Source organism: Rhagoletis zephyria, unplaced genomic scaffold (genome assembly GCF_001687245.7).
Source record: "Rhagoletis zephyria isolate East Lansing unplaced genomic scaffold, Rhagoletis_zephyria_1.1 Rzeph_scaffold_01339, whole genome shotgun sequence".
Lineage (NCBI taxonomy): Eukaryota > Metazoa > Arthropoda > Insecta > Diptera > Tephritidae > Rhagoletis > Rhagoletis zephyria.
Window position 1 is genome coordinate 27,732 of NW_016158423.1, and position 12,934 is coordinate 40,665.

Genomic DNA, 12,934 nt, shown 5'->3' on the forward strand with positions numbered 1-12,934 from the left:
TACATATTTGTTGAGAGAGAAATTTGTTGAAAGAGAATAACAGTATAGAACAGAAGTGGACAAAAAAAATATTTTCTATAAAGGCTTAAAGTGCTTCAATGAATTACCAGAGGCTATAAAAAATTGTGATACTATCACTCTTTTCAAGCGGCTGCTATTTGACTATTGTAGAACGCAGCCTACAAGATAGTGATGTATCAACAATAGCGTGGATTGGAAACTAGGCCTTTCCAACCACCAAGATATCGAGACTAGGCGGATCGGAAACTCGGCCTTTCCGACTACCTAGACCCTTAGATAATAAACAATAAACGAGCGGATTGGAAACAAGGCCTTTCCAACCATCAACCGTCACGAAAGCGCGACTGGGTGGATCGGAAACTCGGCCTTTCTGACCACCCAGGAGATATCAATAAATGGAGTAACCCAAAAAGAATAGCGCGGATTGGAAACTCGGCCTTTCCAACCGTCTACATAACTTCCAGGAAATTGCATGCGTTTATATTGACATAAAATAATTGCAGTGATAAAGAAATAATGTTATTTAAAAATTTCTGTAGAGCATTTTGTATTTTGTATTTAATATTTAATATTTACATTTTAAATCTAAAATCTAATTATAAGAATGTTAAATCTTTGTTGCAATATAAGTCTAACAGACTGTAAAAAATAAATAAATAAAATAAAATAAAATCTTTTTTAAGTATTGGGTACCGAGTATTGGGGACAATTCAGCACATCACTAGTCGCCCTCATTCTCGCCGCTCTCAGTTGTCAACTCTACGATGACGTCACACTAAAATTACTCTCACGAATTCTGCTGCAATCGGCGCAATCTTGTATTCTATCATACTTGACATAGTAGCAGCTTTTCTAGTAATAAACATAAAGTGGTAAATTTCAGGGAATAACCGCTTTCATTTCCGGTTAAATTTGGTATTTTTTGTCAATTTATGCTTGCCGTTGCTTTTAAAATTTTGTTCACTATTTAGAGGCATTCGATTGTTCACTATTTACAGTACTCTGTGTAAATATTTCGGTGTTCACTCATCGAGGTGTTCACTATAGCGGGTGTTCGCTATATAGAGACACGACTGTAGTTGCTTTATAAAATAGTGCGTGAAAATTTTGCGAAATTTGAAAAAGACGAAAAAAATGAACAACGAAAATACACACAGATCTCTTGAATTTTCTAAAAGTTTATATACATATATCATTCGAAAAGTCTAAACTCGGTATATAGTCAACTGAGTTACAGGCTTATAAGTACGGAAAACCGGTTTTAACAGTAAATCAAGATTGTGTGGGTGTGTGACAAAAATTTCGTATCTCGATTTTTACTTCACTCGGCAAAACCTACCTGAAAAATAACATGACTTACCGGATATTTTTACTTCATTATTTTTTGTAGCATTGGGTTATAGAGCACACAAATTTGTACTTTCTCTTTTTAATTTAAAAACTTATTAAATATAATGATATGAATTAGCAACAAGAGTTTACGGGATGTACATAGCTTCTGACTTTGAACATCGAATTCGCAGGCTCGATCCCTGCTGAAGTCTAGAAAAAAGAAGTCTGATGAACAGATGTGGTGATCTCCGAAATAGCTGCTATAACTTCCACCGCTTAAACTTTGTTGCTTTTTCAATTTTTCCTAATCTACAATCGTGGTACAAAGCTCAATAAAAATATTAAAAATAAAATGTTAACAAGCCACAATAACATTGACAAATACATAGTTTAGGAAGAGCCTGCCTGAAACTATACAAAAAAGCAAATAAGCAAATGGATGTATAGAATTGACAACAACAATTACGATTTCCAGTTTAAATAGCGGCAAATCAGCTGCACTTGATAGTAGTTGGTTGAATAAGGAAAATGAATTAGCAACAAGAGTTTACGGGATGTACATAGCTCAGTGGTTAACGCTTCTGACTTTGAACATCGAATTCGCAGGTTCGATCCCTGCTGAAGTCTAGAAAAAAAAGTCTGATGAAGAGATGTGGTGATCTCCGAAATAGCTGCTATAACTTCTACCGCTTAGACTTTGTTGCTTTTCCAATTTTTCCTAATAAACAATCGTGGTACAAAGCTTAATAAAAATATCAAAAAAATAATAAAATAACACTAAATAGAAAAAAACATATAAAATATAACGAATAATCAAAAATAATTACCTACATACATACTTCATTATTAATTATTTCCTAATTGTTTCTAAGTACTTTGATTACTATTTATTTGAATATTTGAAACAAAATAGTTAATCATTAACATTTAAACAAACACCAAATCTTTTTTGCTGTTCAAAATTAAAAATAAATAGGTTTATTAAAGTTATTGGATTCTATAAATTTCTTTTTAAAGATATGAAAACAAAGGTAAATAAACCATCACGAAAAATATCCTTTTGTGCATTTACCTGTGTCCTTGACCTCAGACGCTATATTTCTCATTGCCTAACTAGTCATGTCTGTTCTACAGTAGTTTTCGGAATAGTTCCATAAACATGTTTTTTTTTATTAATTCGACTAAAAAAAAAATTAGGATGATGATTCCGCCTGTGAAACGATCATGTTTATTGCAAAAAATGCCGCGCTTCCTACCAATTACCCATGATGCAATAATACAAGGTGTTATCAGTTGGCAACTTCTCGCTCTAATTCCGCCATATTGACTACCTTACGTGAAACAGTGTTACTTCTTTCACTATTCTTTGCCCATTAATATAGTTAAATGCTTTTTATTTTTTCTCAGTATACACACTTTGTTTTCTTAAAAAGGCAAATTTTGTTAAGGAGAAAATGTGAAATTTTATATTTTTGCCCCATATGGGGATTCATTTCTTCCCGTTTTTCTTCTCATTCTACTGAGCTAAGGTAGTGTCAAATTGAGCTGTCACAACTGATACCACCTTGTATTATTGCCCAAGCCAAGCATGTCGATGTCGCATCCATAACGTATCGCATATCGCATCGCATATCGTATCGTACTAATGTGCACCGTGCCTTACGTAGACCCGATTGTCGTGGGAACGAGTCAAAAGCCATCGATACTATCGATAGGGCCATCGATAGTTTCCCAGTTCTAATTAAATGTTGAAGTCAGTTCAACTAATAATTAATCATTGTCAAAATGACTGAAGCTATAACCGAAATTTTTGCTGATCTACAAACTTTAAAAGGTTATAAGAAGCAGTGTGGAATGCTTCTTGAAAAGACTTTACTTGTTTTTGATTTATTTAGTACAATTTCCACTACGGATGAACAAGTAGTTAAATGCATCAACGGATTTATAGAAACTTCACTTTCTTTTTGTGACACTAGAAATGATAAACGGATAAAAGGCTTTTTAAACTGGCTTTACGACGTTTACTCTAAGAATGGCCCTGCAGAATATTATGCACTGAGAGCAATCATAAAAGTTGTGGGATTATTCCCAAAATATCGCTTGATGGGATTCAGCCAAGTATTTCAACCAAAATCCTTAATTTATAGTCGTCTAAATATGGACAAAGTAAAGAAATGTGATGATTATGTCCTATCTATTTTGGAATGTATAGATATGGGAATCAATGCTCCGGACAACGTGACTTTATCTTACCGAAAAACTATGACTCTTAAGCCGATATTGGAGTTTTTGATACGTTTGCATAACTCGTCTGAATTTAGCACCTCCAGGAACCCGCTCATAACATATTATTCTTTGAATTTGATAAGGAAACTTATTTGCGACGACAGTGATGGTCTTAAGCTTTACATGGCAGAACTATTGGGAATTTCTCTAGGATTAATGTTTTTTGGGAACCCAATTAAAGAAAAAAAGCCGTTATGGATTCGGAATCTACAGCCTTTACGATATTTCAACACCTTGCAAGACGAAGTTGACATGGATGCTTATCATAAAATTGGGGTTAAAATTGTAACGAGAAAAAGAAATCGGGGTACAAGAAACAAAGGAGTTGTGCATGCAATGCCAGAATCTGCAGCCATAATCGATAAGCCAATAGAAGATAAAGTTACGATCATCCAGGTTTCACAAAATCATTTTCATGAATTCCGACACGATGTTTATCAAAGTAATCTTAATATTAAAATACGATTAACTGCTTTATCTCTTTTGAGTGATATTACTAAATTAGCTGACCGGTATTATCTTTATTCATTTTGGCAGTCAATATTTCCCAGCGAGATGGATGATGCAAATGCTCGACACGATATCCTTTTGGTATGTCAAACTGACACCAGTTCCAGATGTCGATGCTATGCTCTACAAGTTTGTGCGGATCTTTTTTTGAACTCGAGATCTTTATTTAGTCAAGCCGAATACAAATACCGATCAACCGCATTTGTTCCATATTCACAAAAGCTTGGTTTAACTATTTTATCAGCTTATAAAGCGCTTACTATGCTTTTAGAAAAGGAAGTCCCATTACCTGAATTAATACAAGCATTAAAATGTTCAGCGGCTTTGGTTCAAGTAACTCCATTTGATAAGTTTGAATGTAGTTTCGTTCACAATTTTGTGAATGCGGTTGGGAAACTCTGCTCTCACAACGATTTAAATGTCCAAGTTTCTGCGTTTACCGTGTTGGAATGTTTGTTAATGGAACCAGAAATGCCTCTGGGCCTGCCTGAATCTTTAGGTATATTTAAGCAACGTTTACTAACATGCGAAAAGTATCGGCAACCAGTTATCAACTGTTCAGTCATGAAAAAGGTTACTGTTAATGGTGTATACAAGACTGTTCAAGAATCAGAAAATAAAAATTGGGATTTGGAATCGTCGTGGTTAGTATTGAAAGTCTTTGATAACTTGAAAATAAGCCATTCACTACACAATACAAGATGTCAAAAATTAAAAACCTGTAATACTTTAAGGATTAAAAGTCTTCATATGCTGTCGGCATTGGCTACACATTTTGAACTCTTTTTAAAGAATAATTTGGAGGAGATCGCGATGATTTTAGAGGATGCTTTAAGTGACAGTCAACTTGAAATTAGGCTATGCGGATCGAAATGCTTAGAAACATGTGTTCATCAGATGACCGCGTTTTTACATAACAATGATAATACACAAAATATTGACATCTGTACCCGTTTCTTGATTAGTATGCTACCTGTAATAATAAATTTAATACCTAGAGAAAAAGAGACAGCTGTTAAAATTACTTTGTGTGATACAATATCAAGCATTAGCGGGATCGTTTTTGAAAACTTGGTGCAGTCTATCCGAATAACTTTACTGAGTTTCTTGACTGGTATGAGCAGTGACCCTACGGAGGAAGTGATAATTCGGGCGACAGCCGTGCGAGCTTTATCCGTTTTTGTTACCTTTCCTTCAATGCGTATTGACCTTGTTTTTATTGAAAACACGGCAGGATTGATTTTAAGATTAGCAAAAGATAAAAATATTGCCGTACGAATTAAAATTCTTTGGTCTATGGGAAATATTAGTGATGCCTTGCTAGAAAATAGTATGGATGCATCCAATGAATCAATTTCGGATGAAGTATTGTTGAACCTAATTAGATATTCAACCGAAGCTTGCAATGATAATGATAAAGTGCGCTGTAATGCTGTTCGAACTGTAGGCAATTTGCTAGGACTACTGTCTGAAGACCACATCAAGAATATCTTGGATAGAACTCTTATCAAACTCGCTATAACGATGTTAATTGATGGTATACGCTCTTCCGGAACATCGAAAGTCAAATGGAATGCATGCTATGCGGTCAAAAATATGGTAAACAATGAAAATATATTTTTATGCACCAATCTTTATGAAGGTTTCAACTGGCGATCGTCACTTTATCCGACCCTCTGTCATGTAATTTGCAACCACTCGAATTATAAAGTAAAAATTAATGCAACAACTGCTCTAATTCATATATCTAAGAGAAAATATTTCGGAGAATACTATGAAATGATATGGAACACAGTAATTCGAGCTATTGAGCAATCTTATAACTTACAAAATTTTTACGAATATAATCACAGAGACCACTTTCAAGAACAGTTATGTCTCCTTATATGCCACGTCATAAAATTTGCTGCCTTACATGATTATACTATGTTCTCTCGAATACTCACGGGAAAGTTAGAAGTAGTACAAAAGACGTGGATTAGGGTAACGACCCGCATGATTCCGGAAAAAGCAGCACCTTTACTCTCTTGCTCATCAAATTTAGATGATTTGTTGAAAAGCGATCCGACTTTGACTCCAGAATATACAAACGCTATTAAACTTGTAAGAGACTCTATACCATTCTGCTACTAAATAAATATTGTCTTGAAATCAATTTGTTTATCTTTTTCCATTGTTGTTGTTGTAGCGGATACACCAACACCGCCCAGTTCGGTTAATATCTCAGTCATTATCGTCAAGTTCCACTAACGGAAGCCCCAAGAAGCGTGCAGATTCAATGGGGTCGGTGCACAGGTACAAAGGGTGTCGGGTTTTCCGGGCATACGAAGAGATGCTTCGAGTTGTGGGGTGTCTCCGCATGCCGGACACTCATTTGGCACATCTGCGTCTAATCTGCTCAGGTATGCGTTTAACCTGCTGCAGTAGCCAGAGCGAAGTAGAGATATTGTGGTTCTAGTCTCCCGAGGCAGATGAAGCCGTCTCGCCGATGTCCGGTGGTTGTTCGCCTAGAACGGCATTCACAGGTCTGGAGTCTACATATCTTGAGACTGACTCCCTGTGAATGCCGCTCAGGTACTGTCGGTAAACTGACGGGTCCAGACGTTGTTTAATGAACCTCTCGACTTCGTCCGTCACTTCGTAGAGATGCCTCCTAATGTGCCTGGGCGAGGGTACTTCTGCAAGCATTTTGTCTATTTGGGTGACCACGTCTGTGGCCCAAGTCAAGTGTGGTCAAAGATTACTCGAGAGTATATTGGGGTTATTCACCGTCGAAATTGGGGTATCCTCGACGTGAATTCCCAGCGGTAGTCTGACCTCCTTCGTCCAGGTGGTGAACATGATCGCAGAGGATTTTGTAGGGGAAAGGTTTAGGCTCCTTACAGTGAAGAAGCGAGAAAGTTCCGAGAGATACCAGTTTACTTTCGAACACTCATCAATTCCATTCCCAGACGCCATTATCGAACAATCGTCGGAATAAGAGACAATCTAGACTCCCTCTGGTGGTTGAGGGAGCTTTGAAATTTAGTAATTAAACAGTAATGGGGAAAGGACACCACCCTGTGGAACCCCGTGTTTTATTTTTCTGATATTGCTCGATTTGTCTCTAAACATTACCGATCAGATAATTCGCCGACCCCCGCTTGAGCCTCTGTGGGAGAGAGGAAGCCTCTATGCATTCTAGTAGCGTAGAGTGACTGACGGTGTCAAACGCCTTTGACAGGTCCAACGCTATTAGAATAGTTCTCTCACACCGACGGTTGCGGTTTAGGCCACGTGTTATCTGCGCGTTTATGACGTTAAGTGCTGTTGTACTGTGCGTTTTACGGAAACCATGCTGATGCTTCGCTGGGGTCAGGTGTCTCGTGAAATACGGGAGCAGCAAGGCCTCTAGTGTCTTCGCTACCGGGGAAAGGAGTGTTATCGGGCGATAAGGTTCTCCTTTGTTGGCTGGTTTCCCCGGTTTGAGCAGTGGGACCACTCTTCCCACCTTCCAGATGTCTGGGATGATGAGAGTGGCCATTGACAAGTTGAGGACCTCCGTTAGGTACGCTACCCCCGCAGGACCCAAAATTTTCAGCATCAGCATGCATATTCCGTCGGAACCCATGGCTTTGGAGGCTTTCGCCTTCCCGATGGCCACCTGAACTTCACCGCAAGTGAAAGCAAGGGGGGCACAGGTTGTTGGCAGTTTGTGCAGCCTTCTGGTCACTCGACGCTTGGCTTTGTCCACCGGAGGATGCAGTATGAACTGCCGGCTAAAATAGCTCGCGCATCGCTCCGGGTCCGACGAGGCATGGTCGCCGAAGGAAATTTCGACTCTGTCGTCGTGCTTCGTCGGATTAGACAAGGACCTCACGGTTGACCAAAGCTTGCTCACACCAGAGGTGAAATTGCAGGTCTTCAGATGCTCTTCCCACTTCTTCGGCTTATGTACGTTTACTAGTTGCTGAATCTCCGCGTTGAGATCCCTGATACGGGGATCTCCGGGATCGGCCTGACGAAGGCTATCACGCTCATCGGCTAGAACAGCCGCTTCGGCAGGGAAGTTTGGACGCGGGTCCGATATACATCCTGCCGGTATGAAGCGAGCTGCAGCAGCAGTGACAGCCCTGCGGAACTTACGTTCACCGAGATGGACGTCGGTTGGTGTGGGGAGCGCTGTGAAGGTGTTTTCGGTAAACTCCGCGTAACCTTTCCAATCAGCTTTAGAAAAGTTGATATAGGTCCGGTGAAAGCCGTCATACAAAATTCAGAGAAAATTGCTAGACTTGTCACAGTAGACCTACCGGACATGAAACCATGCTGATTATCGGAAATTAAGCGTTTGACTGTAAAATACAACTTCTGCTTAACAATATATTCAAACAGCTTTGAAACAGTCGACAACTTGGCGATGGGCCTGTAGTTGGAAACATTGGCCCGTAGTCATAGTCAAAATAAAGTCGACTTTAAAGTTAGTTGCAGCTTTTTTGACAGATATCCCATTGAAAATTATGTCAAAAAGCTGCAACTAACTTTAAAGTCGACTTTATTTTGACTATGACTACGGGCCATTGCTTTTGTCACCACTTTTAAATATAGGGCTAATGAAGGTAACTTTCCAGGCATCAATGAACTCGCCACACCCAAGTGATTTATTGAATAGTAACAGAAGTGGGTTTGCAAAGGCCAAACAATTCTTAAGAAGATACGATGATAAGCCATCAACGTCTGTCTGCAATGAGTATTTGATTTGCAAAATGCCATCAACTACATCATCAAGAGATAATGAGAGCCTGCCAAAGTTAATTGGAGAATCCACAGTTGGAAAAAACCCTGAGAGGTGTCCGACTGTGTCACAAAATTCGAGCGGAAGAAGTCAGCAAAAAGATTTGCAGCCTCAGAAGAAGAAGAGGCATGGGTCCCATTATAAAAGACTTCCGAGGGAATACTAGAGCACGATTTTTTTGAATTTACATAGTTCCAGAACGACTTTGGATTCACCTTGATATCCGTCTCGAAACTACGAATATACGTGCTCTGAAGAATTTTACCTAACTTTTTAAACTCTCTCGAATCTTTAAAAGCAGAAATTTTAGTTGATTTGAATTTTTTGTAAAACTTAATTCGCAAATTCTTTAGTTTCTTAGTATACCACGGGATTTTGTAGCAGTTTTGTTTTTTTTAGCGGAATATTGTTCACACAGATTTCATTGACTCTATCTTTAAAAATAGTATAACAGTCCGTAACATCGAATCCAGAAAATAGTGATTCCCAGCCTGTGGAGGAGATTTCTAGGTTGACAATATCAAAATTGCAACGCCTAAAATTAAAACTAGGCGTTAGATAATTCGAACAGATACTTTGGCAATCGCACCGTCGTTTTCTTGCAGAGCACACCGCATAGAAAGAAGATCAGAATGCAAATTATCAATTTTCGACACTAGCTTGTTGTTTTTATCGCGCTGCGCAGTGATACAGTTGAACATTCGGTTATTGTCGGCTCGAAGAGAGACAATAATATTATACAACGATCCCAAAGTTATTTCTTGTTGTTGGGTCTTGGCTTCAATCGGAGTATTAACAGACTGTTTGACCGAGGCTGCCGATTTCAAATTAGCACTTTTTAGAGAGTCGGATTTAGCTACAATATTAGGCGAAGCACTTTGCTTTTCATCCAAAGCAGGTGGAAGCGGGGGAGACGAACGGAATGACCGTCGACGAATGTCCGCGCAGACTTTGCATAAAAAGCCCTTATCAGAACTGGCGAGAAATTCAGCATCAGCTTGCTTTATACCAACACAAGCCAAAATGAAAGAGTTCATTGCACTGAGCGCACTGAATCGATTGTCGAGACCGACCAACCTTTTGGTTACATATGCAAGGCATTTTAGATTAAAGCACAGAATAATGATTTTTATGTTATCACTTATCTTGTGCTTGTTATCACAAGAGTCACTGTCTCAGATTGATAAAGAGTTCACATTCGCACAATTGTATCAACATTTAAGATCGACATAGTCACTCTCACGCTAAGATTTACTTTGTAATTCGATTTGAATTGACGAGCAAAGAAAAATACGTCTGCTCAGCACGACGGTTGACGGGGGCCTCGTCGTCGTCGTATGGGCAGCTGCTGCAGCTCGCCAGACCTAACCATAGGCAGTGCTGGTCTGATAAACAGCGTATACGGACTTTAGCATCGGACCATCTGTCCATAATCATCTCGATTGATAAACCAGCCGACTTTGCTTCCGCGGATCACCGGACCTATGTCAGCTTTTCTAAAGCTGACTGGAAAGGCTTCGCGGATGTTACTGAAAGCGCCTTCACTGCACTACCCATACCAACCGACGTTCACGTAGGTGAACGTAAATTCCGCAGGATTGTCTGCTGCTGCAGGTCGCTTCATCCCAGCAGGATGTATTAACCCTTTATGGCGCAAGGTCATTAATTTTATAAATATCAAATGGTAAACAGTGTATTAACGAAAATAACAATGAAAAAGAAAATTTAAAAAACTAGGTATTTATTTTTCTAAAAAAAACTATATGTTGCAGAAATGCAACATTGCGTCAATAGTGCTACAAAAATGAAGTTACACCTGGAAATTTTAAAATTTTTTAAACAGTTATTTCGCTTATTGTAAACCAAACTAATTCCAAATTTTTCACAGCATGTTTGCATATAACCCTTGCAGTCTTGAAATTTGCACGTCATTCGTTTTTCTAGCCAAACTGGCTATGCCCCTATTGGTCCAAGTTCACATTTTTCGGAGAAACGTGTTGAGCCGGACGTTTCTTCTTTGCGCTTTGTACTGTTGATTATGTGATATTTACATATCTTTTCTGCTATAGCTATTCTGAATTCAGCAGAGTTGAGGATTTTACTAGTACGACCTTTTCAGCAATTATTCTTCGATATAAAAGCCATGAACTACGCATAGTATTATCAAGGGAATTATAAAAAGTTCATATATACCAACGTTTACTACGTAGTTTAATTTTGTAGTGGCCGATAACAGAGTCTAAAAGGTAGACACAACCCATATGGACAGGGATGGGCAGATTTTTGGCTCTTAAAGCCGTCAAAGAGCCAGCAAGTGCTAAGGAAGAGCTAAAACAGTTCTCAGGGTAAAAGGGGTGTTCAAAATACATTAAAAGCATTATATATATTTGTAATGAGAGTCGGAGTACAAAAAATTTGAATACGATCTTCTTCCCCCTTCATGCTGGCTCTTGATGTTACCCCTTATCTACCACCTAAATGTGCCAAGCCGGCCTGCAAAATTAGGTGCCAGAGTGACGATTTTGGTATCTCTCCAAGCGGGAACAGCTACGCCAACTGCATTGCAGTTACCGACGTATTCTATTGACATTTCGCGTGGTTATTGTTTAAAAACTTTCTCATCTGGCAGCTTGCAATTGGAAATACGGGTTTTTCTTAGAGTTTCTAAAACCAAAATGCCGCGACTGCACAAGTACTCAATGAGCGGGATCGAAGTGCCGTAATTATCGAAAACAGCCGGTAGTTCTGATAGGTAAGCTCATTACATATTAGTCCTAGGCATACGAAAATACGTATTTTTAGGTGCTGCGGAAATCTTTAAGAGTTTTGTTAGTTCCGAAAATATTTCGTTTTTATATTCCGTTCCTAAATCTGATCTGATTGAATTCATTATGCCGTATACTAGTATATGACTTTCAAAAATAGCAGAGGCTATAGTTTTGGCGCTCTTATCTGGAACAGCAACGGTTACCAGATACTTTGTCAGATCACAGTTACCGCTTGTTGGTTCTGGCAAAAGCCCTATCGTATCAATTATCACTATTTCAAAAGGTTTGATAGGTGTTGGCGTTAAAACAAGGGTTTCTTTTGTTTTTTTGTTTTGGCTTGTTTAGTAAGCATTTCTCGCAATTCTTGATAAATTTTTTTATATCGCGGGTCATATTTTTCCAAAAATATTTTGTACGTATTTTTGCATATAATCTTTTGAGTCCACAATGTCCTCCACTTATTGGGTCGTTATGGTATATTGTCATAAGTTGGTGTTTCTTTTCGTCGTCGGTCACAGTTTCGACTGGATCCGTCAATATAATTTCTAAGTTCTTTAAAATTTTATTTCCGCGGTCTTTTAAGTTCGTAATCGTGAAATATTTGAAAAATAAATCATCTTTAGGCAATTCTATCGTCTTAATAGTACGACTGTTGGCTTCTACTTCAAGCCGCGAAAGTAACTCGTCGAAATTGGTTTTTTCGTTAACAATCGTAAAATTAATTAACTCGAGTTTTTTGTGTTTTAAATGTGCAAAAACTTGTAAATATGAAATTTTATTATTTTTATCATATACTATATTTGTTTTCACCCGGGGTATTTTCTTTAGAGAAGTCATATGAAAATTTGTCATAAACCTGTAATTTAATTTTTTCATTGCATTCACTATCGTATTTTAATTGTGTTCTATTCGTCATTGATCGTGTTTTTACCGCTAGTACTTGTTTAGTTGAGTCTTTTAGTTCGTCCATTGTAATCCGTGACAATGCGTCCGCTTCTACATTCGATTTTCCTTTTATACATTCAATTTTAAAGTCGTATTCTGACAGTTCTAAGCGTATTCTAGCAAACTTTGACGACGGGTCCTTCATGTTAAAGAGATAAACTAAGGGTCGATGGTCAGATTTCACCGTAAAGTGAGTGCCATAAACATACGGTCGAAACTGCTTGATCGCAAAATATATAGCTAAAAGTTCAAGTTCGATTATCGTTTTATTCTGTTCTGCTTTANTTAAGTCATTTGCTTT

The 12,934-nt window shown here is 38.2% G+C and overlaps 1 protein-coding gene across 2 annotated transcripts; it reads left to right on the forward strand.

The window, feature by feature from the left end:
- The first annotated feature begins 2,972 nt into the window (after window positions 1–2,972).
- Window positions 2,973–6,453, forward strand: LOC108363692 (HEAT repeat-containing protein 6). Of its 2 annotated transcripts, none has more exons than XM_017617137.1 (2): window positions 2,973–4,081; window positions 4,177–4,303. In XM_017617137.1, the coding sequence occupies exons 1-2, from the start codon at window positions 3,139–3,141 to the stop codon at window positions 4,200–4,202; spliced, it is 969 nt and encodes a 322-aa protein (XP_017472626.1). In that variant the 5' UTR covers window positions 2,973–3,138; the 3' UTR covers window positions 4,203–4,303. The 2 variants fall into 2 exon arrangements, with proteins under 2 accessions (XP_017472626.1, XP_017472625.1); XM_017617136.1 differs by adding an exon at window positions 6,391–6,453 and having other exon boundaries at window positions 2,979–6,252.
- The last annotated feature ends 6,481 nt before the right edge of the window (window positions 6,454–12,934 follow it).

Excerpts from the sequence above, each read along its gene's own strand:
- LOC108363692 (XM_017617136.1), top strand. The coding sequence starts at position 3,139 with ATGACTGAAGCTATAACCGAAATTTTTGCTGATCTACAAACTTTAAAA.